Below are 23,541 nucleotides of genomic sequence, written 5' to 3' on the forward strand. Positions count from 1 at the left end.
AATGACGTTTCGTTTACGCCCCCAACGAGCCAAAAATGGCGGAGTATCTGGCGTCCATTTTCGGCACAGAAAAAGACAAGTAAGTTTTCTTGTCTCTTTTGGTTAATCAAGCGAGAAGGACTGTTGACTGAGATCTATCAATGCAGTCTTAGCGCCCGAGCGGTAGCTCTGTTGATAGCGCAGGCTTGTAGTAAATGGGGTAGTTAAGATGATATAGCAAGAAGAGCTAACGATCTGAGCTAACTCAATGAATGAAACAGAAAATCACGTCCTTAAATCTGACGCTGCATGGCGCTCGACTTTCTTTTCGAAGAAAAAAACTCAAGTTTTAGTTGACCAAGTGTTTACCTGCATATTTGTACTCGCCAATGAAGTTGATGCCTAAATTGGCGGAAGTGTTTCGTTTCAAGTCGTTGCAGACGAGCAGCAAAAGCCCAACGTTGATCATCTATCCTCAAATCCATGCATTTTCCAATACGTTTATCTTCACGTGGGTCGAAGGCAATAGGAGAGAGACACCCTGAACTGGTTGTGATTCAATCACAGGGCACAAATAGATGAATAGCCATGAACACTCAGAATCACATCTTAAAACAATTTAGGGTGTTCATTTAACCTGCCAAGCTTGTTTGTTGAATGTGGGAGGAAAATGGCATATCCGGAGAACCCCACGCTGACAGGTAGAACATGCAAACCCCACAATTAAGTTTCAAATAAAGTACAAGAAGCATCACTGAGAGGGTTTGAAAGTCTGTTGCGGTGCACTGACTGGCAGCATCCAATAACAGCCATCAAGATGGAAATACAAGGGACAACCATGAAGCAAACTCAAATAGTCAATAACAAGTCAGCGACTAGATGGCCCAGTACTTAGCATGTCAAGCTCACAGTGCAGAGGTTGTCGTTTCAATCATGGCTCCGACCTTCCTGTGTGGGGTTTTCATGTTTCATGTTCTGCCTAGGTGTTTTTCCACCACTGTTGAAAATGCCAAATTCCTAAAGCAGGCCTTTGCGCAATGCTATGGAAAGAACTCAACATGCACTAAAGTCTGATTCAGCAGATGCTTTGGAAAGTGATATTGAATGATAAGCCTTGACTTGTACTGGCTTCAAGTTGTTGATGCATCATTATCTTCTCCTCGAAGACTTAGAAAACCCTCAAATCAGTATCATTAATGCACACAAAAGCTGCAACTATTGTAGTGTTAAATGACAAAGCCCAAATGTCCGTCTGGTGACACCTGAAGGAGGTGCTTTGTGACCTGTGGTTCATCCTTTATAAAGAATATCTGGGATGAAGACAATTATGTGCAATCTATAAGAGCAGTTTAACAGCAAATGATCATGCTGTGTTTTTATTTGGCCAGGTCCACCACCAACAACATATGTTCATTTTTGTCCTTCACTCCTTCTAGGGTCAATTGTTCATTCTATTTTAAAATTGGAGCTTGTAGACACGGAGATCGCTGTTCGAGATTGCACAACAAACCGACCTTCAGCCAGGTAAGGATGACGTTGCTGCACAGTTGCTCTGCTGTTCTGATTTCCCTTTGAATCGATCATTTTTTCTACAGACCATTTTGATACAAAATATCTACCGTAACCCACAGAACAGCGCCCAGACGGCCGACGCATCACGTTGTAAGTATCCCCTGCCCTGCACTTCCTGGGATGAATTAACGTGACAGCCGCACGTGGGGTTTGTGTGTGTGTGTGTGTGTGTGTGTGTCGCTTGCAGTTCTGCTGCGTCGCACTTTGCGAAGCAGCTGCCTGCTACACAAGACCAGAGAACAGAAACATCAACAGGTTGGCTCTATAGCAACGCCCAGAGCAAACATTTGGTGGGGAAGAGTACACCACTCACAGGCTGGGTTGTTAAACAGTAAACTGGACGGACATGTGACTTAAGACCTCTTTGATTTTTGGGGGCACTTTACCGAGCATGCGGTCACAGTGCGTATGTAGTTACAGTGATATTTGTAAGAAAACGTGGCATTTAATTTGAAATTCAGTTTTGCTTGTTAAGATAGACATAAACTCATTTATCATCTATAAAGTTGCAGAAATACACTCATTTATGTAATCATATTTAAGGTTTAAAATTGAATAACATACAAATACAACACCTCAGCAGTTGTTGAATATGATACATATTTTTTTCCAAGTAAATGTGATCATTTGTTTGTTTTCCAATGCGGTACATATTTTGTTGTGAGGGCTCTCGAACAAGTTTTCCTTTATCAGCATTCTGATTAGAGTGGCTTGGGCGCAGAAAAAAAAAAAGCATCTCGGTGCTGTTTTTTTGGGCTCAGCCACGGCGAGCTTTTAGCGTTGTGATGTCCAAGCTTTGTTCAAGACCAGAAAATCTAGTTTTGGAAGGTGCAACCCATGGCTCTTAAAGTTTTAGGGTACAAACATGCAAAGCTCTTAATGAGCTATTCAGTATGATGCTATTCCTGCGGTTTCTAATAACATGTTTCCCCTCCCCAGCTCCTCATTTTTCGTTGTTGTATGTCACAAAAGTTTACGTTTTGTATTTCAGACCATTTCCCCCTTGAACATTTACCTTCATAACCTTGAAAACTGTGCCCAAGTCTGCTGATGGTTTGCACTGTAAGTTCTTCTTCATCCCTAGGACCCTCCAGCACTGATTGCACTTATGTCACTGCACAGTTTCTGTATAAAATGTGGCTGGATTTGAAATTAAGGAGCCACATGCAGTTTCCTGTCTAATAACTTGTAGTGACAGACGGTGCGGTGAGTGGTTTGCACAAAGCATCTTGAGACATGATTTTTTTTTCCTGATGCTGATAAACAGATTTAACGTCCAAGGAGGGTTTATTTCTCAGGTTGAAGGGCCCGTTACCGGCCACAATTGAACCCTTCTTGGATTAACTGTGACCTCATCTTTCCGACTCTACGTATGAGGCCTATGAGTCTGAGTCTCCGCACTCATCCGACACTAAGCACACAATGTCCGGTCCACAGAAGTGGGTCACTGACCCCCAGATACTGTTTTTATGAGTCAAGTGCATCAAGAGCATGACCGTGACATTCTGCACGTAATCAAAACTTGTCCCGCCAGAATACACGTACACGAGACTGTTATAATTTTATCTCATCCGGGAAGCGCACAATGACCCAGGATGAGGTTCTTAACAATCCGGTCTTCTCACTTCAGGTGCGGTCAGTGATGTGGAAATGCAGGAGCACTATGATGAGTTCTTCGAGGTGAGTGACCTCTTCTAGCGTTGCTTTTACCCGATGTTTGTCTTTATTCGTGGATCAAGAAGGTTTTTAGACCTGCTTGCGCCATTGTCAACTGAAAGGAGAACTACAATTGTTGTGGCAGTTATTTCCGTGGGATCTCTAATCTTCAATGTTATTTGCTCAATTTTGATGAATTATCTTGGTTGGCTTTTATTTTGTAACATACCTTATCTTGTAACCTCTTACTGGTTTTGGACAAGCGTGATACGGGTGTGAGACAACGCCTTTCCTTTTGCTTTGAATGTAAAATGATGTTGCAAGTCTTGGGCGTCAAACGCGGGCGTCTCCCTTTGGTGTGTCCTATTGCTTTAAAGGTTGCCGCCAATGGTTACCCACCATTCTGGGTAAGAAACTCAACTTGCGTTTGTGCAGGAGGTCTTCACGGAGATGGAGGAGAAGTACGGGGAAGTGGAAGAGATGAACGTTTGCGACAACTTGGGCGACCATCTTGTCGGCAACGTTTACGTCAAGGTACTTTTTGAATGAGGAAATTGATTGTTTTTTCTGATGGAATGTCAACAAGCCGCCATTTTCCTCTGTAATTTTGTTTGCAGTTCCGTCGTGAAGAGGATGCGGAAAAAGCTGTCATGAACTTGAACAACCGCTGGTTCAACGCCCAGCCCGTCCACGCTGAGCTCTCCCCTGTCACTGATTTCAGGGAAGCTTGTTGCCGCCAATATGAAATGGGGTGAGTAACCAGGATCTTGCACTTGGATGATGAACAGAAAAACGTACCCTCTACTTAACATAAATGCCATCGGCAGCTGCGTACTCCAGATTTATAAAAAAAAAAAGGTCAAAATATGTTGCTTAACACTTTTTCTTGTTCTCTCCTATTGCATAATGAAAACAGCATAACACAAAATCTGTTTTTTCCAGTTTCACACTGATAAGATTAAGTTAGCGGTTATCATTAATATGTCAATTATTATGAAATACTATGGCCGTCAGTCACACGGATGTGTGCACAATACTTCAGTCCTATATACTTCAGTATATATGTATATACGTATATATGTATATATACATATATATGTATATATGTATATATATATACGTATATATGTATATATATATATATATACGTATATATGTATATATATACATATATATATATATATATATATATATATATATATATATATATATATATATATATATATATATATATATATATATATATATATATATATACGTGTGTGTGTGTGTATCATATTTTCTGGTGTATAAGGCACACCCAAAAACCTTCATTTTCTTCAAAAGATGAACTTGCGCCGTATGCGCTGGTGCGCCTTATATCTGAAGTCATATTGAGTCACACTGAGTCTCGCAACTACTGTCAGCAGCCACCGACTCTATTTGTCTGTGTACAGGAAGTGGTGCATAACGCCAGACTCTACTGCAGCGCCTTATAATGTGGTGTGCCTTACATTTGTAAACATTTAAATGCTTATATATTATATTTGGAAAACTGTTTTCATTCATTGAAGGTGCGCCTTATACTCCTGTGTGTCTTCTATATGGAAAAGGTTTAAAAATACACCATTCATTGGGAGTACGCCTTATACTCCGGTGCGCCCTATACACCAGAAAATACGGTAAATAAACATGTCAATGGTTACTCACCCCCTTTATTCATACAAACATATACTTTCGCGTAATACAGTAAAGTCTCGTTATATCGATAGTACCGCTTATTACGATACTATTTTCATTTCCCTTGCACATTTCTAGTCTTTTTATGTATAATTAGTACCGTTTAGTACGATACCCGGTTATTATGATAATCCGGTTATTACGGTGCTCCTTTTCATCCCCCGCCGGCCATTTTTGTTGTTTATATCGATATATCCGTCGCGCCATTGGTCAACTTGGTCACGTGTCTTGTTATGTGATCCGCCATCGGTCGCGCCATTGGTCGACTTGGTCACATGAGCCGCCATCGGTCGCGCTATTGGTCGACTTGGCCGTGTGACTTTGTCACGTGACACGCCATCGGTCGCGCCATTGGTCAACTTGGTCACGTGTCTTGGTTACGTGTCACGCCATCAGTCGCGCCATTGGTCGACTTGGTCAGGTGACTTGGTTACGTGCCCAGCACTTGTGTAGCAGAGCCATTTTCATTTTCAGACGCTAGCTCGTGTGTAGCAGACGAGATTGAAGTGTTTGTGTTAAAAGGTAAAAATGGGAAGCAGAAGATGATTGATGACTTTTTTAAATTGTATACATAATACAGTAAGATGTAAGCATTGCAGTTTCCCTGTTGTGTTATGTACATGCCCACTGTACTGTATATGAATGCAATCGTTTTTTGCAACAATGTTTCTTGTTTTGTCTGCTGAAGCGCGATGATTTTGAAAATTATTAACATTCCATACTGTGTATTAAAGGACAGCCGATGTCACTTTTTATTCAAATGCAAATAAAAATGACTTCACGCCAAGACGTCTTGCATTGCTTGTGAATCCAAACAATGGCTTCAGATTCGGATAATATGCTTTCTTGTTACACATCCAGTTATGAATATGTTTCAAATACACTGTAGTTCTGAAGATTAAAGCATACATGTTTACAATCATTAAAGAATTATATGTGCCATTTTGAGGCAACATTGGGGGAACATCTCTGACCCAAAAAAAGGGAGCTAATGGCCAGCTCCGTTTCTTATATGGCGCTTGGCTGCCCTCTTTTGGCGGCTTTTGTTTAATGCAGTTCGGCGCTGGATCGGATATATCGATAGTCCAGGTTATATCGATATTTTTTCGGACTCCCTTGAATATCGATATAACGAGACTTTACTGTAGTTGTATTAAGTTCATCCTGTCTACTTGATATCTAATTTAAAACAGATTCTTATCTTACAGACAGTGTATTGTCGGTGGTCAAATACCTGACACCCGTGACACTCTGACGAAGGCGGAAGTAGACGCCGAAACATGTCGGGTATTTGAACACGGACAATACACTGTAAGATAAGAATCTGTTTTAAATTAAACATATACTTGTACATACATGTAATTGGAATTGAATGCTCAGACTTGTGATGAATCTTATTTTTGAAAATAATGACCTTATATCTACGTGTTGACTAATAGTATTGATGTGGTTTAATGTCCTCTTTGCAACCCTAAGATGATGAATTGTGCAGTCTACTAGCAATTTGACCAACCCTACCAATTTGAAGACCCTACCAACGACTGACTGCTAATATTGGTATTACCACACCTTGTGATTAATGTTTTATTCAAAAAGTTACCATGTCTACCAATAGTAAATTACAAAATAACTAATCAGAATCAGAAAGCCTTCAATCGTCCCACAATGGGGAAATTTGCAAAACTGTTACATCATATTTTTCATGGTGATTAGCCTTTAGGCCTAATGTCCAATTTCGATAATTGCTTTGGAATTGCGCCTCAAGTCAGATTTCCCTTTCTTCGGATAATTTGAAAGAAATATCCAACTGGCATTCCCATTTCTTAAATATAATACCACACTTTTGGTATTATTTTTCATGCCATCACTATCCATCATCAACGCGCTTTGTCAGTGTGCAGACTAAAATAGCAACTCTCATGCACACATAATGTTATCTGTTCCACAACCCACCATTGCAAAAAATAAATAAACAAACAAACAAGAGGAGTTAGGTTAGAAGAAAAACATTCACACACCACCCCACAAACGCATGCAGCCATTAATCACTCAAGAGGCATTATATCGCGTCCAGTCAACTAGTGCGTGGTGATTTTCATGGGATTTCATGGAATTTTTTTTTAGGGCCGTACAAATGATGACACGCGACCGGAAACGATTGTTACCGTGTAATCCTCTGGCGTGCCATTCTTGCTTGATGTACACCTTCAGATGCTCCAACAGTCCAAAGTCTCCGTCCGGTGTTATCGCATACATTTTCAATGCGTGACAGGTCTGGACTGCAGTCAAGCCAGTCTAGTACATGCATGCTTTTATGACCAAGCCACACTGTTGTAGCATATAGAGAATGTGCATAGGGATTGTCTTACCGAACGAAGCAAGACGATGCCATAAAAAAGACCTTACTTGAGTGGCAACGTGTTTGCCCAAAACCTGGATGTGTGTCTTTGCAAATGCGAAGGTTACCCAGTGCTGTGGGCACTAAAACGGCCCGAACCATCACAGATGCTGGCTTTTGAACTTTGCTTCCTGAGCAGTCCAGATGGTTCTTTTCCATGTTGGCCCGGAAGATACTATGCCCACAATTTCCCAAAACTGTTTGAAATATGGACTTGTCGCTCCACAGAAAACAATGAGCTTACAAACTTGTCTTCCAGAGAGTGCACACGAGGTGGCTTCTGCAACTTCATGCACCTGAAACCGATATCAAGGGAACTCCGGCGAGAGTTGTACGGACGCCGTAGAAAAAGGTGAAGACACCTGTTCACAACAGTTGTTTTGATTCACTGCTCATCTTTGTTATCAACTGATTTTGCTTTGTCTCTAGCAACAGGCAACGTTCTCACTCGCATACACGGGACAGACGTTCCCGTTCTAAAGATCGACGACGCGATCGTGAAAGACGGAGGTCGAGAGACAGAGAACGTTCGGGAAGGTTCTGAAGGCAGAAGACACAATGCTTGACCCAAATTCTCACAGTGAAAACAAAATTATTTAGACTTTTGGTGAATTATCAATGTGCTTTTCTTTGATCCCCTTTTTTTATGAACAGCTATTTGCTTTGTCAATAAAACTGATTTGTTACTCTGTATTGTTTACTTCCGAAAATATCACTTTAGTCCTTTGAGAATCCACGCGGAGAGATGCACATCTGCTGCATTTAAACATGCGTTGAATAATTAAAACCAAATCCTTATTTGGGGGCTGTATGTATGTGTATGTTACAGGGAAGCATCTCGTCTTGAAGAAATGGTTTGAAGAAATAGCTGCAGTTCCATTCAAATTTGTGATTGGCCCACTCACAGTTGCATAGAATACACACCATCTCTGTTGGAGCGTCTATTCACTTATTTTATTCACCATTTTTCCATTATTGTTTGTTGTAATTCTCCGTGAGTGGTTTTTATGCATATATCACTAGACCAGTAGTTCTTAACCTGGGTTCGATCGAACCCTATGGGTTCGGTGAGTCTGTATCGGGTTCGGTGGATCCTCCGCCACAGAGGTCCACCCCTCAGTCTAGTCTGCCGTGAGTAGGCACAATCATCGGGTTCGGTGAATGAGAATGTGAAACTTGTGGGGTTCGGTGCCTTCAACAAGATTAAGAACCACTATGACTTGACTGACCCCCCGCCCCCCCCCCCCCCCCCCCCCCCCCAAAAAAAAAAAAAAAAAAACATCCACAAACATACAGTTAATATCAGTTAACAAATGCCGTATCAGAAGTTGGGGATAATAAAACTGGTATTTTATTTTTCTTCATCATGCTTTGCACATTATCGAGATAACGGTATTCTCTAAAGAATGAGGAAGACAGGACTTTGTCATCAGCAGGATGCAACAGTGATGCTGGCAAAGTTGCAGAAAGGCATGGAAATCTTCACGAATCAAACACCTCTGGTATTTTGCGTTCAGCTCCCTCTCAGACAACGGCGAGTTGTGCAAAAAATCCTGACTCGTGGGACACTTGGACATGTCTGTTAAAACGTTTCCAGAAGACCAATCACCTGTCATGGTTGTAGTTAGTGCACTTCAGATTCGACGAGAATATGTAGTTCGGAGAAATATTTTCTTGAACGTTTTGTGCAGTGTTTATATAAAGATGACATTTTAAAAAATTAATACAAGTCCGTCTGCAATGCCTGCTAAAATACTTTTCAAATTATAGAGGACCCGCATGCTCGTAGCATTTATATACTCATACTGGCCGGGTTTCGGCCGATCCCAATCACATTCGTCTGTTGAAAATGTCAACAGACGATCCAACTCTTAACTGCAATGGACGTGGTTTCTACAATTGACACCGGTACTCTATTTTTTTTATTTCTTTTTCGCTCTCCTATGCGAAAGGGCGAATCTTCTAAAAATCGCTCGATGAGGATTCAGGTTAGGTCGGTCAATCAACCACAACCAGAAGGCGGGGACTCCGTAAGCCAATCCAGTGACGAGAAATCCGCGATCGTGATTGGCGGAGAAGCTCATGCTACGCCTTCGCCACAGCCAATCAGCGAATGTCTTGGCGATTTCCCAAAGTGTAAGCATCAAGTCTGCATGCTTCAGTACGGAAGCTGCAGATAGGACGTTTCTAACTGCGCAGTTCTGCCACAGCATCTTCAGTCTGCTGCAGTTGTCTCGACTCTTTGTCCATTTTTTTGTTTTGTGACCACTTTTGAATTAATAATAGGTGAGTGAATATCGAGCTATTGTGGACAGAAGCGTAAGTATGTTAAATGGTGGGGGCTTTAGCGGTGATGACCTGTACCTCCGCGGAAGCTGACGCAACTCCACCAGCGTGTTCTTTTTAAATGTCTCGTTTGATTATTTGGCAAAAGGGGATATTTTACCACAACGTCTATAATTTGCCGTTATTTTACGGAAAAGATCACAGTGAGCAGACTGATGAGGTTTTGAATTAGAAATGTGCTTTGTTCTGATGCAAGATTGCAACACTAGCTGCGTCTCTTTTACTGACGCACCTCTAAACACGTTAAGGTCTTGTGGCGTGTTTTCATTTGTCGCGTTGTGTTTCTTTCGTCTGCATTCCTGCTATTCACGATTATCCCTTTCATTATGTCTGTCTGGGTTTGCTGCGTTGTGATTTTGGCTGACAGGGCATCCAGTTCTTTCTTTTGAGCATCTTTTTTTCTTGAAAATGACAATCCTGTAAATTGTTAGTTTTTGAAAATCGGATTATGCCACAGGATATAATGATAAACGACCTCCAGGAAAACGTTACGAATATCATAAATATACATCAGATGTATCCCCTCTGGACTATTTCATTTGAAATTGTAGTCATGCAAAATAGAAAATAAAAACACGGACTTCCGAACCAATATCCTGACCACAATACCTTTATTCAAATTGTATATAGAGAATACATGCTAAGTCTAAAATCAATTTAAATGTGTTGTATTTGCCAATGACGCAACTTTATACACCTTTGGGTAAAATCACAGGTTCTGACCACTGTGGAAAAACTCAACTCAACTGTATCTATAGAGCACTTTCAGTCAACACTTCATAGAAAGTGCTGTTAAGCAGATAAAAACGGATTGAAAAAATAAGTTATCACAAAACTCATAACAAGTCAAAGTTCGAAAGCAATTTGTAAGCGCTGCTATGATTTCAGTGGTACAAACCTACAAAAAAATCCAAAACGACGACAAACATGAAGCAAAGTTGTGTTTCTGTCATCGGTGATAATTTGTGGAAGGAATTTGGAAAATGTGTGACATACATGCTCTATGAAAAAAAGATTAAAAAGTAACATACAAAAAATATGTAAATCAGATCTAAGTGAGTACATTTGTCCAATGCTATAATGTTATGCAATATTGATTATGAGTATGAGAAAAAAGTGCATTATAGAAATGTGCCAGTGTGTGCGCTGAAGTAATCCCTCTACAAACCGAAAGTTTTAGGCACATACCCTAAGTATAGGACAGAACACCCAACTTTAAATGCATTTGTACACTTGAGTAGGTCTACGTGTTGACCCTTTCTATCTTTTCAGGGTGAGATAGGAATGATCATTTGTTTATTCTATACTATTTTCTGTATTAGAATGTTGAAACTGGATGCTATCCCTAATAGTTCACAGCACAGCAGATGAAGTACCTCTGTGTCATTCCACTAAAATTAACTACTGAATGACATTTTTTTATCCAATCTGGAATCCTATCCAGCCATCTTCGGGCAGTAGACCAGTACTACACCTCAAAAGTGGTTGCCAACCAAGGCACACGCAAACAAATACAGGTAACTATTCACGCTCACACCAAAGAACAGTTTTGCGTGTTCCATTAACCTGCTGCGCATGATTTTGGAATGTGGGAGGAAACCGGAAGATCCGGAGAAAACCCACACAGGCCCGGGGAGAACATGCAATCTCCACAAAGGAAGACCTGGAGCCGGAATCGAACCTTGCACCTTTGCACTGTGAAGCAGATGTGAAACCCATTTCTTAGACTTCTTATGATTATGCACTTGTGGCCATAAATTTACATACCTTTGCAGAACTTGTAACATCCACGCTATTCTTTGAGAGATAATGTTTGATAAGGCAAAATGCATGACAAGGCAAAACTGGTACTTTTTACTTGGATTCCAAGTAAAGTGTATGACATTTCAGAGTAGAACTCGCAACAATTAAACAAAATTTAGCAATGAGCAAGTAAATACGATGGTTTGATCATGTGTCATAGCTCCTGTGACCCGAAACACATCCGCACATGTCAATATTTGTCAAATTCAGTGAAGTTATGTAAACTTTCTACCATATGCTAAAATAGGACGCCTGCAAGTACTAATGAGGCCATGCCTTTAATATCATGAGGCAACGAAAAGAAAAATTTGTTTTAACAATTCAGGATAACAGTGCGCAACATGTTGCTCCCTTCATAATATCAATTTTTAATTATTCCTTTTAAAAAAGTCTGTAAGTACAATGTGTCTTTTTTTCTCGAAATCAAACAGATTGCGCCAAAATTAGCTCGCCGAGCCAGTATGAATGTAATTTATCACTAACCTCCTTAGGGATGCACGTTTTTACATAATTTAAAACAAACCATCATTTTGGTGCATCCGCCTTGTCAAAACACCCCAAAATCAACATTTACAGCATAATTAGATGTGAGACAATCTCTTTTCGTCAATGGATGCTGCAGCTGCGTGCTTGCTTTCAACATTTAGTTTGTAGTCGACGTGCACATTCCACCATGATGTCCCTGATCCACTGGTGGAAAGACGCTTTGATCCTCTCTTTCATCTAGAACTGCTTCATGTAACAAAGAGGGTAGAGAAAGTGCTTAAGAATGAATGACTGTCTTAGTTCTGTCATATAGTCTTTGTTTTGTCATATTATTATTATTTTTTTCTTTTGACTTCAAGAGGGCGCCGCTAGAGTGGCTGCCTTTCCAGCAGCTCATGTATGTTGTTTTTCCTACTTTCATTCATTTCATCACTTTGCTGCTGTGAAATGTAAATTTCGCCACTGTGAGACTAATAGAGGCAAATCCAAATTATGTGGACGTGGGGTGAAACAAAAGTGGAATTCTGAATTGCAAATTGCAAAGAAATGCATTGTTGATTCTTTTAATATTTGATTAGGATTCTCTGTTAATCTAGCTCTTTGTGCATCATGAATCGAAAAAGTCTGTTTTCCATAATACGTCCTTCCCTTCTCAAAAGCAAATATTTGCTGAGAAAGTAAACACTAACACGAACTGGCGTTTTCAGAGTAGAACAAAAACCATGTCTGGGATTTATCATTATTGGCGTGACTGGGCATGACTGGTTGAAAAATCATTTCAATGTGCTTGTTTATTGAACTGCCTTTTTTTTGGAGGGGGGGGGGGTGTTCCAACGATTGTTTAATTCCTGTAAATTAGAAGTCCATGGTTGGCCTCCTTCCTCAAATGGACTATTTAAAAAGTTTCTGGAAATGTCTTTCAATGGCAAGATTTCTTGAACATGGTATTTTAATGATGTTTTTTTCTGGTTCTTCCAAAGCAAGCCATGCCATCGGTTCCCATGTCCAAAGAGGCCCTTCTCCAAAGCCCCAAATGCCCACACACTGCCAAGCTACTTCACCAAACTAACGGTGATGTAAAAAGACATGAGGGTTTGCTCCCGCTTAAGGGGCTTGACGGTACGCCGGAGGCGGAGGATCAGGCAGAGTCGAACGTTGGCATTCAGAGGAAATGGATCCGCCCGGACCTCCCGAGTCGCTGCAAGTGGAGCCTTGGGGCCTCACAGGCAGACTCTCCTCATGCTCAAATCCTGCGGTGAGTGGGGAGAAACAAATTCTCTCTTAGTTAAGAAGAAAAGGCTTTGATGTAACGCTACAGAAAAGCCCTTGCGAGTTAATTTATCATTTTTGTCACGCGTGTGTATTTGCTGACACACCTGCGTTTATTATTTTTATGCTGACAGAACGCCAGCGCCCGCCATTCTTCCGAACATTTTGCACAGGATCGGTGACACTCCCATGGTGCGGATCAACAAAATCCCAAAAGCATTTGGACTCCAATGTGAAATATGTGAGTCTCCATGCACAAGTATGAATCTTCCAGCGTGAAGTGTTTTCACTCTGGCCTCAAATATGACATTCTGTAGAAAAGCTCGCTTGTGGCTTTCCTCCGCTTTAAGTATGTAGATTGAAAACTGGATGAGCTGCAAACAGATGTCAATAAGACTTGTTGTCTTGGTTTGTCTTCCATCATGTTTTACGTAGTGGCCAAGTGTGAGTTCTTCAATGCTGGTGGCAGTGTCAAAGACAGGATCAGCCTGCGCATGGTGGAGGATGCAGAGAGGGCGGGTGTCCTCAAACCAGGAGACACCATTATCGAGCCCACCTCTGGGAACACTGGTAAGTGCATCTGTTTGCGTTCACAAGTGCATGTGTTGCTATGACCAAAGGTATTTTAATGAAGGCAGAAGCCTCATAAATGTTGTTTGCTTCTTTTGAGGCATTGGATTGGCTCTCGCCGCAGCCGTGAAAGGCTACCGCTGCATCATCGTCATGCCAGAGAAAATGAGCATGGAAAAGGTGAGTTTGTCTTTGCCTCACGTTGATGTCTTCTGCCCGTCGTGAGACCGATTTGTGAACTTACTCTCTCTATAGGTGGATGTCCTGAGAGCACTTGGAGCCGAGATCGTCCGCACACCGACCAGCGCTCGCTTTGACTCTCCTGAATCCCACGTGGGAGTTGCCTGGCGCCTGAAAAATGAGATGCCCAACTCTCACATCCTGGATCAGTACCGCAACCCGAGCAATCCTCTGGCTCACTACGATACCACAGCGGAAGAAATCCTGGAGCAGTGCGACGGTATGAGTCATCCACGCAATGACAAAGAAAGACAAAAAACTCACTCTGATGGCCTGTTAGGTCACATGCTGTATACCTCTCTCACTTTCTCTTTGTCATCCTCTTTCTCTTTCTGTATTTCTCTCTTACTTCCTCTTTCTTTCTCTTTCACTTTCTGGGTCTCTCTCACTCTCTCTGTTTCTCTCACTCCAACTCACTCTCACTCGACAGGTAAACTGGACATGCTGGTGGCCGGAGCTGGCACCGGAGGAACCATTACAGGCATTGCCCGCAAACTAAAGGAACGCTGCCCCAACATCAAGGTAATCAGTTCCCAGAAATAACAAAAGGTATTCTTATGTAGGTCCGCCCATTTTGTTCTACTTAACTGGGATGGTGCCATATGGGAAGCGGTTTAAGTGGGGAATCCTTGACTTGGTTTTCCCTTGCCGCTTCGTCCGACACTTTTGGGCCGTTCCCAGGAGACATAGTATCTCCAGCATGTCCTGGGCCACACCAGGGACCTCTTACTGGCAGGACATTCCAGGAATTCCTCACCACAGAGGTGACTGGGAGGCATCCGAATCAGATGCCCGAGCCACATCATCTTCCCCAACACCCAGCAAAGGAAAATACTTTGATTCGTCTGAATCCACGACCTTGTTCTTTCGCTCAAGACGCAGATGGGGGTAGGAATGTTGCTAGTTTTACTTTCCAGCTCTGCTGCTTTTCCACCACGACAGACCATTATGACTTTAGCAGCACTGCAGCCGTCGATGTCCGGCTCCAGTCTTTCCTCACTCATGAACAAAACTGAAAGGGCTGATCTCGCCGGGATGACACTTTTTTTACTCTGGTCATGTACAATTTGATCAGGAAAATGATATTAGGCCAGTTTTTCAAGTTTTGTCACTTTGTTTTGGAGATACTACAAAACCATAAACCACTCTCAAAGAGCCCTTGAGTAGTCCGCAATGCAATAAAGCCACGGTAGGTTTCGCCTCTGACAGGATAGCAAAGCAGTTGGTTGGATGGACATGGCCAAACGCCAGCCAATGTTTTCTCACTAATAAGCTGGTTGTCACTGTCTGGCCTAACAAAATATATTGATTGATTGTACCTTTGTTAGAAGAATGCGTAAATCCGATGTGTCCGTTGTCACCTCGCACTAACTTTGGAAAGTGTGTCTTTAGATTGTTTGTGTGGACCCATTGGGATCCTGCCTCGCAGAGCCAGAAGAACTAAACAAGACGGACAAGACCCAGTACGAGGTGGAGGGCATCGGCTATGACTTCATTCCTACTGTACTCGACAGATCGGTGAGTTGCTCCAGCCTTTCCAAACTTTTCTTCACGCATGATTGTTCGTTTGTGATATCCACCGAGGCCTTTATTTGGTGTTGTCAGGTTATTGATAGCTGGTACAAGTCCAACGACGAGGAGTCCTTCAATATGTCTCGAATGCTGATCAGGGATGAGGGATTGCTGTGCGGTAAGCGTTGGCGCACCCCAACCAGAAACTTACATATTATCACCGCTATGCTATCTTATCTTAGCATTGAAATTAATTGTTTGTTAAATAGGGGGAAGTTCTGGCACCGCCATGGCAGCTGCTGTCGTTGTTGCCAAAGAATTGAAAGAAGGACAGCGCTGTGTGGTCATCCTTCCAGACTCTGTCCGAAACTACATGTAAGGCATCAATAAGTTCTAAAGCAGGCCGGTATGGTCGCTCTTGAGGTTCGGCATCTACCTAAAACTAAGGAGGCTGTTAGATTGGGAGTTTGGAAATTAGTTCAAAATTTTCCGCATTTCTCCTCTGACTACCTTCTGCAATTGTTTCCCGATTTAATAGACACGTTTAACCTTGTAATCATTTTCTTTTGCAATAATTTTCGAATAATAAATCATCTTCACGTGAATATATTATTTTGGCTGACGTAAAATATATATTATGTATTTCATTGATGACAAGCAGTGACATCAAGTACGTCCAATTGGTGCCATAATTTTGTATTCACACAAGGTGTGTTGTGTGTCCCAATTTTTCTATACATTTGAATTTTTAACTCGTGCAAAAATATGTCCACTCAAGTGCCTGGGTTTTTGTCATTTTCACTCAAATTCCAGGATCCACAGAATATTGAGTTTTAGGACTACATAAACTTTCAATGCAGCAGAAGAAACTTTAGACTCTCTTCTTTCATCAGAAAAAAAAGTCAAAGTCAGCTTTATTGTCAAATATGCTAATATGCGTGACATACAGCACAGATGAATTTACTGTCCTCTCGGACCCAGCATGCAAGGCACTTATAATGACTTTAACAAACATAATAAACATGAAAACGCCAATTTGCCGGGAGAGGGGAGAAAAAGAGTTAATTCCTGAATTATATGGGCCTGGAGCAGTGTTTCTTAACCTTTTTAGAGGTACCGAACCCAAACAGGAAGTATGCACATTCACTGAACCCTTCATGAGTGAAAAATATGGATATCTTTTTTTTTACAAATTCAAGATACAAAGCATACAGTATTTATTTAAAAAAAAACATGAAAAAGTTAATGTATCAAAATATAAGTATTTATTTTTATTGTATGCCATACTATCCCAATGATGTGATGTTCGTCCTCTTTGACAAGAAATGACCATCTTTTCACGATAATTGTGTACAAATTTACTCTAAAGTCTACTTTAAAGTCCTTGGACAGTGAGGGTAGGAGAGCAGAGCTGAGGCCTGAGCTGGAGGGTTGGTGCAACGGGCCTTGCGTGCTGCTCGCTTGATCTTGGCAGTCTGTGAACGCTGTTGCTCATACGCTGCCACTCCTGTGTGAATTGATCCACGCCAGGCTGTCCGATTCTGTGAGAGTGTCTCCCATGAGTTGTGGTCCAATCCGAAGTCTTTCACGGATGCTTTGAGTGTGTCCTTGAAACATTTCTTTTGACCACCCTGCGAGCACACTCCAGTCTGTCGTTCTCCATAAAGAAGGCGCTTGGGTAGTTGATCATTTGACATCCTGCTGACGTGGTCAGCCCAGCGAAGTTGAGACCTCCGGAGCATGGTGAAGACGCTGGGCATTCCTGGTTGTTCGAGAATCTCTGTGTCCAGCACTTTGCCCTGCCATTTCACTTTCAGCAGTTTTCGAAGGCAGTTGAGATGGAAACGATTGAGGTTCTTTGCGTGCCTCTGGGAGACAGTCCAGGTCTCGCTGGCATACAATAGGGTGGTAAGCTTCGTTGCGAGACTCACACCTTTGCGCTCCCACACTGATGAACGCAGCCGGCCAAAAGCCACACTGGCCTTGGCAATCCTGCCGTCTGTCTCGTTGTCGATGCCAAGGTACGTGAAATTGTCTACAGCTGCCAGTGTTTGTCCACTCACGATCACTGTGGGTTCTTGTTACTGTTTCCCTGGAGCGGGTTGGGACATCACTTCAGTTTTCTTGGGTTTGATCGTCAGCCCAAAGTTGGTGCAGGCGGTGGAGAAAAGGTCCATGGAGCACTGCATGTCTTCAGGGCTGCTGGCATTGAGGGCACAGTCGTCAGCGAACAGGAATTCACGAAGCTTGTCAAAGTGGACCTTGGTCTTAGCCTGGAGGTGTCGCAAGTTGAACAGCTTGCCATCTGCTCTGTATCTGATGTTGATGCCTGGGTTGGAGTCCTGGAAGGCGTCCATCATCATGCCAGAAAACATCATGCTGAAGAGTGTTGGAGCCCCAGTACACAGCTTTGTTTCACTCCGTTTGTCACTGGGAAGGGCGTGGATGATTCTCCGTTGTCGAGGACTTGTGCCTGCATGCCGTCGTGGAACTGCCGAACCATCGTGATGAATCTCTTGGGGCATCCAAACTTTGTCACGATGCTCCAGAGGCCGCTGCGGCTGACAGTATTGAATGCTTTCGTTGGGTCCACAAAGGTGGTCTACAGGTCCACATTCTGCTCCTGGCACTTCTCTTGCAGCTGGCGTGCAGCGAACACCATGTCGATGGTTCCACGCTCTTTTCGGAAGCCAGACTGGCTTTCTGGCAGCAGGCCACTCTGCATGTGTTCGATGAGGCGGTTCAGAAGGATCATTGCCAGGACTTTTCCAGCTATGCAGAGAAGTGATATTCCTCTTGTCGTCACACGCCTGTCTGTTGCCTTTCCACTTGCAGAGGTGAACCACGGTGGCGTCTTCGAAGTCTTGAGGGACTGCTCCTTGCGTCCACATGGCCTGGAAGATCTGTGTCATCTTCTCTCGCAACTGTGGCCCAGCATGCTTGTAGTCATCTGCTGGGATCGCATCAGCTCCTAGAGCTTTGCCGCTTGACAGCTGGCGGATGGCCCTTTCTACTTCAGACAGGGTGGGTGGTGTGTCCAGGTCGTGGTTGATGTCGACCTGGGGTAGTCGGTTGATCGCTTTTACGTTGATGTGAGATGGTCTGTTGAGGCTGGCATCAAAGTGCTCTGCCCATCTCTCCAAGATGCCGATTTCTCAGTGATGAGCGTTGTTCCATCAGCACTAAGTAACGGAGCTGAGCTTGCAGGTTGGGGGCCGTACACTATCTTAACAGACTCGTTGAAGCTTTATGTCTTTGGTGTCAGCGTAGCGTTGAATTTCTTCTGCTTTCTGGCTCAACCACGTGTCTTGCATATCATGCAGCTTTGCCCGCACCGTGTTGCGGGCATTGCTGAACGCAGCCTTTTTCGATGGCGACTTGTTTCTGACGTAGGCCCTGTGTAGTTTGTTCTCTTCCAGCAGCTTGGTGATTTCATCGTCATTCTCATTAAACCAGCCTTGATTCTTGCGCTGGCTGGGGCTAAGGGTTTCATAGGCAGCTGCATACACAGTGTCACAAAAGAAAGCCCAATATTCACATATTGACTACAAATCGAATTGCATTTCCCACAGCACTGATTGGCCAAGCAATGTCATGTGATCATTTGCAGCAAGTGATGTCCAAGTGGGTGTGTTAACTAATTATTATTGGCAGGTGATCCTTTTAGGTCCTCATAACCCTGAACAGGATAATCAGTATTGAAAATTGCTATGGGGGGGGACACAGAAGTATTTTTTTCACCAATGTATCAAACCAGTTTTGATCAATTGGATTGAGTAAAAAAAATGAATTAAAAAATGCTTTCTACAAGGTCCAAATTCCTGAGCGACAAATGGATGGTGCAAAAGGGCTTCCTGAGCGAGGAGGAACTCTTGGTGAAAAAACCCTGGTATGTTGCAAGTTACATTTTCATCCCAAGCAAATCTCAACGTGTAGACCAGGGGTCTCCAAAGTCGGTCCTCGAGGGCCGCTGTCCTACCCCTCTCGGACCGACTTTGGAGACCCCTGGTGTAGACCTTTCATTTGTAAATCGGACATTCACTGAACAGATGTGCAATCTCTCTCATTGGTCAGGTGGTGGAACCTAAACGTGCAAAGTTTGAACCTGTGTGCACCTCTCACTGTCTTGCCAACTGTCAGCTGCCAGAGGACAATCAAAATCTTGAAAGAGAAGGGCTTTGACCAGGCACCTGTGGTGGATGAGTCCGGGTGTGTGACCTGGGAGTGCATAAATGGCAAATGTTTACCATGGTGGGATGCTTTATTGTATGTTTTTGTCCCAATGTTTAGAGTAATCCTGGGCATGGTGACTTTGGGGAACATGCTAGCTTCTGTACTTGCAGGGAAGACCAAGCTGTCTGATCCTGTTAGCAAAGTGCTTTACAAGCAGTTTAAACAGGTAAGGCTAAATTATTGCTTTGACTGAAAGGCTTTGTGACACTTTTTAAATCAAATTCCACATTTGATTATTTTTTTCATAGTTGTAGTCAAGACTGTGCTATCTAGCCTTGATTTGCTCAAGCATCTCATTTATGTCTTGATTTGAATGCTTCATTAATTTTGTTGTCCCATTGCATAATCTTTTCAGATCCGCTTGTTGGACAACTTGGGAAAGTTGTCCCGAATTTTGGAAATTGATCACTTTGCCCTGGTGGTTCATGAGCAGATCCAATGTAAGTTGTTTTTTCTTCTCCACAGTACCTAATGGTCGTGTGAAGAGGATACATTTTTGTTTTGTGCTTTAGATTGGATTGGATTTACCTTTATTAGTCTCACAGTGTTGTTGAACAGCAAAGTTATGAAAGAAGTAGAACATTTCGATCACACAACTCAATGTTCACAATTTGAAACACTTTCCACATGTCTTCAGAACACATTCGTGGCACACTTGTAGCACAATATTCCAAGGGTTTAAAAAAGAAATTGACAGCACATTTGATACCATTGTAAAATTGACTCATTGTATGCTCAGCGCATTTGCAGTGGCCTCCTGCTTGGTTAAACTTGAAGACGCCAACTCACAGTGTGGAAAATAGTGTGCGCTTCAAATACATTTTTGTGGGGTGAGGGCACATGTCCAAACACAAACACTCTCCGCCCCGCTAATAATTACATGAAGCAACCAAGATTGTGTCGTTTGTATACATGCTCACTATATATACTTTGAAGGTAATGAAATAAAAACATTAAGGCTCAAACTATTTGAAGCATACTTTGGTTAGTTTAAATGCAACCCACCAAGGATGATCGTTAAGACACCGTGAGGCACTCAACAACAAAAATGCTTGTGACGCCAATTAGTAAATGAAGTCACCAGTTAGCCATTGTACTGCACTGTTGAGTGTCCCGTTAACTACTCTTTGTCATTGTCATCAAGTTATTCTGCAAAATAACTTGTCTTTGTGGCCAAAACAAAAAAGAGGTCATGGAAATGGACCAGAAAATTGGAACAATCCAGTATCGTTCTCACTAAGCCAATGAATTTCCCGTCAGTGTTGATGAGCGTTCTGTTACGCACACGTGGAAGACGTGCTTTTTCAACCGAATTTGTGCTTCCAAATATCGTCATTGTGGTACTGTTAAAGGCTTTCTTTTTCTTTATCATCAATGAATAATGGATGGTAGGCACTGTATCGATGGCCTTATTTATTTGGCAACTTTACAACTGAGTACTGTGCGATTCCTGCACTAAATGCTTTTCTTGTCCGTTCTACCTCTGTTTCAGACTTGGCAGACGGTTCTCCCAGTTTAAAGCAGATGGTCTTTGGGGTTGTAACTGCTGTCGACCTGCTCAACTTTGTCACAGGCTGTGAGCGGCGGGAGCGGTCTTTCTCAGAGTCAACGGACGATATGTGACTGAGGCACAGCAATGCTTGTACAGTTCTTACAGCGTCATCATGTATCACAGAGGCGTTGAGTATTTTTTTTTTTCAAGTATAATTTTAAAAAAGGGTTATTATTGGGAGTCTGTTTTCTATGTATGTCAACATTAAGTTTTGAAAATGTTACTCAGTTTATATAACTTGACATTGGGTCTTTTCTTCCCCCTTTTTAAAGAAATTGGTTGTTAAGAAGTCTGCTTGCTGTGCATAAAGAGTTGTTTGTTCCAGTAGAAAGTTTTTCTTTGTTATTCTTGTAAATGATGGAGACTTTGGTTTGAGAAAATGGATACTGTATACGGATGAAGAAAGACTAAGACAATGAGAAAAACTGATATTTAATGTTGATATTCATTTCTAGTTACAGTGCATGTGTTTGCTGCTTGTGTGTATGCAGAACATGTACAGTAAAGTCTCGTTATATCGATATTCAAGGGAGTATCGATATAACCGGGGACTATCGATATATCCGACCCTGTTTGCATGTGATTTTCTCCGTGCGTGCATAGAAACAGTATCGATATAACCGGGACTATCGATATATCCGATATCGATATAACGAGACTTTACTGTATTTTGAGTATCAAATGGTTTTTTTTTCAACACATTGCCACTAGTTTTGAAGTGTTGGGGGGGAAACACTGTTTTTATTTACTCATTGTAATGTAATTCATGTTGGTGGTTCAATAAATATGGGGCATTGTGTTTGAACTTGAATTTAAATACAATTAAATCAATAAACAGCCCCCCGCTCATTTATTATCTGATCTGCTCATAAGTGTAGAGGGCATCAATCAATATACAGTATAAACCAGGGGTGTCAAACTCATTTCGCATCGTGGGCCACATACGGCCTAGGGATTGGATTGGATTGGATTGGATTTGCCTTTATTAGTCTCACAGTGGAGAAATTTACATTTCACAGCAGCAAAGTGATGAAAGGAATGAAAGTAGAAAAACAAAATACATGAGCTGCTGGAAAGGCAGCCACTCTCGGGGCGCCGTCTTGAAGTCAAAAGAACAAAAAAAACTAAATAACAAATAATATGACAGCATAGAGACAATATGACAAAACAAAGACACAGAGAGACATTCATTCTTCAGGACTTGCTGTACCCTCTTTGTAATGACATGAAGCAGTTCTAGATGAAAGAGGAGAGGATCAAAGCGTCTTTCCACCAGTGGATCAGGGACATCATGGTGGAATGTGCACATCGACTACAAGCTAAATGTTGAAAGCAAACACGCAGCTGTAGCATCCATTGACGAAAAGACATTGTCTCACATCTGTTCCACATAAATCTGCTTCAATTCCAAGCCGCAACAGTTCCACATACGCATCGGCGCTCTGCGCTGACGCTCCTTTCTTCTTATCGCGGGTTCCCCAAGCCATGCATCCATCCAGCCGCAGACTGTCCAACAGCACTGACCTTTCCGCTAAACAAAGCGGGGCTGTGAAGATGCTGCACATTACAGGCGCAAAAAAAGCACAATGGCCCCTTTGGTGTCCAGCGATGGCAGTCGAATGGCTCCGACATTCCTCCCATTCAAAAACAGTACTGGCATATTCATGCTGCCGAAAAGGCGCAACCGCTCAGCACAGTCTCCTCCTTGATGAATGTCGTGGTCAAAAATGCTGAAAAACAATCCGTATCCGTTCCACACGACGCACAACAACACAAAGTGACAAAAGAAAACACAAAACAAGACAAAAACAACCAAAAAAAGCAAGGCTCATGAGAGCACTTGCTGAGGCTGCCTACTCGGGCGCCATCTTGGACTTCTTCTAGGGAGATGTCAAGTGGGCCGGACCATTAAAATTATACCATACTCTGCTAATAACAACAAAAATATCATGTCTTTCCTTTGTTTTGGTGTAAAGAATCACAGGAACATTAGGAAAATATTGAAATTTAATGAACTATCCTTTTACAAAACATTTCATGAAACACCTCATATTTCCTTAGACAAATGTGCAATTTACTTTTATCATTCACAAATATGCATTGCAACTGATCCGAGTGCATCAACACCGGGTGTCATGTCCTGACTAGCTGTCACTTTCAGAATGTCATTTAAGTGCTTGTTTGTGATCCTTGAACACATTTTTGT

At 42.3% G+C, this 23,541-nt stretch overlaps 2 protein-coding genes across 4 annotated transcripts; both read left to right on the forward strand.

Annotated features, from left to right (window-relative positions):
- Positions 1 to 9: 9 nt before the first annotated feature.
- On the forward strand, positions 10 to 8,015 carry LOC148903225 (splicing factor U2AF 35 kDa subunit-like). Its single transcript, XM_088998160.1, has 8 exons — positions 10 to 79; positions 1,416 to 1,503; positions 1,575 to 1,641; positions 3,182 to 3,231; positions 3,643 to 3,741; positions 3,825 to 3,958; positions 7,584 to 7,676; positions 7,754 to 8,015. Exons 1-8 carry the CDS (start codon positions 36 to 38, stop codon positions 7,866 to 7,868), a joined length of 690 nt encoding a protein of 229 aa, XP_088854286.1. The 5' UTR covers positions 10 to 35; the 3' UTR covers positions 7,869 to 8,015.
- Positions 8,016 to 9,459: 1,444 nt separating this feature from the next.
- On the forward strand, positions 9,460 to 22,196 carry cbsa (cystathionine beta-synthase a). Of its 3 annotated transcripts, XM_088998180.1 has the most exons (16): positions 9,461 to 9,610; positions 11,115 to 11,187; positions 12,940 to 13,214; positions 13,363 to 13,469; positions 13,664 to 13,798; positions 13,899 to 13,978; positions 14,054 to 14,258; positions 14,469 to 14,560; positions 15,431 to 15,556; positions 15,644 to 15,728; positions 15,820 to 15,925; positions 19,362 to 19,439; positions 19,625 to 19,759; positions 19,841 to 19,949; positions 20,139 to 20,223; positions 21,276 to 22,196. In XM_088998180.1, the coding sequence occupies exons 3-16, from the start codon at positions 12,946 to 12,948 to the stop codon at positions 21,404 to 21,406; spliced, it is 1,743 nt and encodes a 580-aa protein (XP_088854306.1). In that variant the 5' UTR covers positions 9,461 to 9,610; positions 11,115 to 11,187; positions 12,940 to 12,945; the 3' UTR covers positions 21,407 to 22,196. The 3 variants fall into 3 exon arrangements, with proteins under 3 accessions (XP_088854299.1, XP_088854306.1, XP_088854315.1); XM_088998173.1 differs by lacking the exon at positions 11,115 to 11,187 and having other exon boundaries at positions 9,460 to 9,610; XM_088998189.1 differs by lacking the exon at positions 11,115 to 11,187 and having other exon boundaries at positions 9,475 to 9,610; positions 12,944 to 13,214.
- Positions 22,197 to 23,541: the final 1,345 nt, after the last annotated feature.

The sequence above is a fragment of the Hippocampus bargibanti genome, linkage group LG01 (assembly GCF_051943395.1).
Source record: "Hippocampus bargibanti isolate YZ-2025 linkage group LG01, ASM5194339v1, whole genome shotgun sequence".
Classification (NCBI taxonomy): Eukaryota; Metazoa; Chordata; class Actinopteri; order Syngnathiformes; family Syngnathidae; genus Hippocampus; species Hippocampus bargibanti.